We start from the raw sequence: 4,810 nt of genomic DNA on the forward strand, positions 1-4,810 counted from the left end.
TCGAGTCAATACCATGTCAATGGGAACTCTTATCATAGTAACCGTGATCAAAATAACTACAGACGTGTCTCTGACAAACCATCAATCGCATCATCCAGCCGTACTACACGCCATGACTATGCGTACAATGACTGCCGTGCTGTATCAGACATGTCAAATGATCTGACAGCTTGTTACCCAGTTTACAATCCCTGCCCGGATTACAACCGTAGAGACCAAACGAATCACCACATGGATTATAACTACATTTATCATGGCAATAATGAGGACTATCACTACCAGAAAAATCGCTTTCAGTCCAATGACAATGGTAACTGTCCATGGTATACGCAACAAATCCTTCTGTCATTGGAAGACACTGCTTCTACGATACCTCGAATGATAATGGAGAGAGGCTAGTATCCCTATGCGAGGAACACAGGCTAAAGCCAGCACAAACCAGATTTCCGCAGCCACAGTTACGTCGCTGGACATGGATGCACCCCACCGGGTCAAAACACCAACTCGACCACATTCTCATCAATGGAAAGTGGATAAATTCATTAAGGAACTGCAGAGCCTACAACACCGTGGAGCTGGACTCAGACCACCGAGTAGTCAGCATCAGCCTGGTATCCAGTCTGCGGGCACCAAAGCGACAACCCTGCAGACGAGCAAAATTCAACTGGGGAAAACTTCAAGACCCCGCTACCAGGGAACAATTCCAGGTTGAGCTCTTGAACAGATTTGAAGCTCTGCAGTGCAACAGCCCATCATTACCCATCAGCGAGCGGTATGAAGGGTTCGAAAATGCTGTAAACGACATCGCAACAAGCGTAGTAGGTAAACGCAAGAAGACCGACCTGCCATGCTGGGTATCAAGTGAAACCATCGACCTGAAGCAAGAAAGAGATGAAGCCAAGAGGAGGTACATGATATCTAAGTCCCGGCAGGCCAGAGCCACCTGGCGATCCCTTAACGACAAGCTGAATGCGTCCTACCAGGCTGATGAGTCCAGATCCTTGGACAAGCAGCTAGAGGAGCTGGAGGAGGCGAACAAGAGAGGCCAGTATAGTACGACCTGGAAGTTGATCCATGCCCTCTCTGGGAAAAATCAGAACTCGGCCACCAAGGTCAAGAAACTCGATGGAACACAGCCATCAAACGAGAACGAGCTCCTTGAAGAATGGGGAAAGTACTTCAGCTCCTTGCTTAACAACAACACAGGACACACATCAGACAATCTCCCACCCCCAGCTGATGAAGACCTACCAATATGCACCGACCCACCAACACGGAGGGAGACAGAGAAAGCCATTGCCGCGATGAAAAAGAACCGTGCCGCAGGTCTGGATTGTGCCATAACCGCAGAAGCTCTCCAAGGAGGTGGAGCCCCAATGGTTGAAGTCATCCACAAGTTCTGTGTCGAGGTGTACACAACTTTGCAGCCCCCCAAACAGTGGACTACAAACATCATCGTTCCTCTGCCCAAGAAGGGAAACCTATCCATGATGACCAACTACAGGGGAATCAGTCTCATGTCCATCGCTGCCAAAGGTCTACAACAATATTCTTTTCAATAGAATCCGTGATCAAGTCGATCCACTCCTAAGAAATAACCAGGCTGGCTTCCGGAGGGGAAGAAGCTGTATCCAGCAGACACATACCCTACGAAGGATTATGGAGGGCTTCCGGGACCAACAACTCCCACTGAATGTCACTTTCATTGACTTTAGGAAGGCCTTTGACTCCATCAACAGGACTGCTGCGCAGCTATGGAATCCCGAAGAAGTTAGTGGATGCCATAAAGGTCCTGTACACAGACTCCCAAAGCGCTGTAACAGTCAATGGTGGCATCTCGGAAACCTTTGGTGTCACGACCGGAGTGCTCCAGGGTGATGTTCTTGCTCCATTCCTATTCATCATCTTGGTAGACTACCTGCTGCAAAAGGCCACCTTAGGTGGTGACAGTGGAGTTGTAACTCATCCCCGCGCTTCTAGGCGATATCCTGCAAGGCGGCTCAATGATCTGGACTTCGCAGATGATATCGCACTCTTGGAGTCTATAACACCACACGCACAGCATCAGATCGACAGAACGACGGACAGTTCCAAAGACATCGGATTGATGATAAATGTTCAAAAAACAGAGTATATGACACGCCACTGCGATACAAGTACACCACTAAAAGTATATGGAGAACACATACATCATGTGACTGACTTCAAGTATCTGGGCTCCATGATGGACTTAAGCGCAGCTGACCTGAAGAGAAGAAAAGCCCTCGCCTGGTCTGCCTTCTGGAAGCTCGAGAAACTCTGGAGAAGTCAAACCATATCGACCACCTGCCTCACCGTACTGTTATACGGATGTGAGTCCTGGGTGAATACCAAACACATGGAAAACAACATTAACGCGTTTGCAACATCATGCTACAGGATCATGTTAAATATCAAGCGGACCGACCATGTATCAAATATAACAGTGTACTCACTGGTGAAGTGCACCCCCCTAATACATTGTGTGCACTTCCGCCATTGACGTTCCTGGGACACATTTTACGGATGCCAAGCAATGAGCCAACTAGATTGTATGCACTATACCAACCGACGCACGGCAGGAGACGCCCTGGCCGCCAGCGAATGCCTTATCTGACGTATATCAAATCTCTCATAGGACCGCTGGAACCAAAACAAATTGAGGAATTGGCCCAGGATAGGGTTGGTTGGAGGAAGCTTGTGGCCGTCTCCTGCGCAGTCGATCGATGATGATGATGATGATGGTATACTGACTCTGACTCGCGTTGTGCTACTTATGAATATGACACTAACTTTCCCGCGCTTGTAAATGATTCGGATAAATTTGGTCCTTCAAATTCATATCCTGCTCCTGTCTACAGCCAAAATCACCGCCGCGTTGGCTAATAGTTCAGGCTCCAATGTAAACTACATTGCGTTGATCTGCAATAATTGATGTTTATGTACATATGTACTCGTATGTACATATGTACAGATGTTTATGTACATATGTACTCGTGTAGCCAGTATCTTTCTACATACTACATTGAGTTATGAGAGACGTCCGTCCTGTACCAGAATTTTGATGCCTATAAGTCGGTTTGAATGAGACCTCCGTTAGAACTGCAGATACTTTATCTTCCAACACATACTTGGTACAGGTAGAATTATTTTCTTCTGTCCATGGGTATGTGTGTATCACAACAAATTCTTATGTAAACTGCCATATGGCCGATCACTAGCCTTGCTGATCTATTCTGCCTTCTCTTTTGCAATTTTTAAACCTAGTCTAACATTTGTCTTTTTCATTTGTCTTTTCTTTCTTTTTTTTCTCTCGTGTTCTATTATTATTCCGGTGTACATACTTGTAAATACTATTTGTCTTATCGTTTATACATGTGCTTGGGATCCTTAATTCTGAATTACAGATAATTCTGGTTGTCCATTAACTCTTTATGTTGTAACTACATGTATTTTCATAACGATCCAATATTAAGGCTACATTATAACTCGGTGTAGATTTGACATTGCAAAGTGACAATCATGCAGACCCAACCATGGTCTCAATTTAGCTTTTGGAATGACCAGCACCTTGGTAATAAACTTGATGACCCATAAGTATTAAGGTAGCAGGAAGGGTTGGGCGTTTGTGGTTTCTGAGTCTGAGGGGGTTGGAATCTGTTGACTGTGCTTTAAGAGAGACAAGGCATGGCGCCAGTCTCTCTTAAAGCACAGTCAACAGGCATTTGGTCTCAGTATTTCTGTAAGTACAGAATCAAGGCAGCTCAGAGAGCAATGATTGAACGATGCTGTGGACAAGTCCAAGGATACTGCATCAGTCACGACCAACTTCTCATCAGAAAGCGTCACCACCAGCATATTCAATGCTCAGTTCCAACCTGTACCAGTCCAATGCACGCCTGTCATGGTCAGCAGTGGTCAGCTTAGCGTGATATGGAACATTCTTCCGAAACTCAAGCGAGGGAAGTCTGCTCATTAGCATATCTCGCGCACTGCTCCTTCTTGTCAAACATCGTAGTGAAATCATAATGGAAAACGTCTGGCTTTGCGCCAGACATTGAGACTAATAAGTGAAGAACTAATAGGTAAAGAACTTCTACTTGCGCGAGACTGCTGTGATAAAATTATCATTGCAGAGACTCCGGTGACGTACACATATATTTTTTACAATCAAAAATGCCCTCAAAAGACGACATGGAATGATTATTTTATTGATATTTCCTACTATATACCTTCCAATTATCACTTTATACACATATATCGGCGTTAGGTCGCATGCTTTTCTTTCCTGGTGACACTATAAAGCAAAATAATTGCAACCCCGTAAACGCCTATAAGTCCAATAATAAGTGACGGTGAACCGTTATAAATGTTTCGCCAGCTTCGCTTTTTTGCTGCTACGCGGCGCGTTGGGCCCTTGCCTCCAGACTTTCTTAAAGCTGGCTGTAATGGTAATGAATTCATTGGTCTTGTTGAGACTAAATCTTCTGTTGGTAAGGATGTCGGTGATGAGAATGAATTGTGTGAGAAGAAACTGAAAATTCCTCAAGGCTGCTCCTATTTCCACAATCAAGTTAAGTCAACCCGGGGGAAAAAACTTGGACATGGGATCTTATTCTTATTCAAAAAGAAGTATCGCAAATTTGTGACCAAATTGTCGTCACCTCATCCTGATATTTTGGCAGTCAAATTACCCAAAAATTGTTTTGGGTTGGCTAAAGACCTATGTATAATCACAGCTTATATTCCTACTACCAACTCTATTAGCTTTGATAAAGAGGTTGATCCACTC

General features: G+C 44.8%; 1 protein-coding gene across 1 annotated transcript; it reads left to right on the forward strand.

Moving 5' to 3' along the window:
• The first annotated feature begins 320 nt into the window (after positions 1-320).
• LOC135492962 (uncharacterized) lies at positions 321-1,562 on the forward strand. Its single transcript, XM_064779709.1, has one exon. It carries the CDS (start codon positions 321-323, stop codon positions 1,560-1,562), a length of 1,242 nt encoding a protein of 413 aa, XP_064635779.1.
• Positions 1,563-4,810: the final 3,248 nt, after the last annotated feature.

The sequence above is a fragment of the Lineus longissimus genome, chromosome 8 (genome assembly GCF_910592395.1).
Source record: "Lineus longissimus chromosome 8, tnLinLong1.2, whole genome shotgun sequence".
Taxonomy (NCBI): Eukaryota; Metazoa; Nemertea; class Pilidiophora; order Heteronemertea; family Lineidae; genus Lineus; species Lineus longissimus.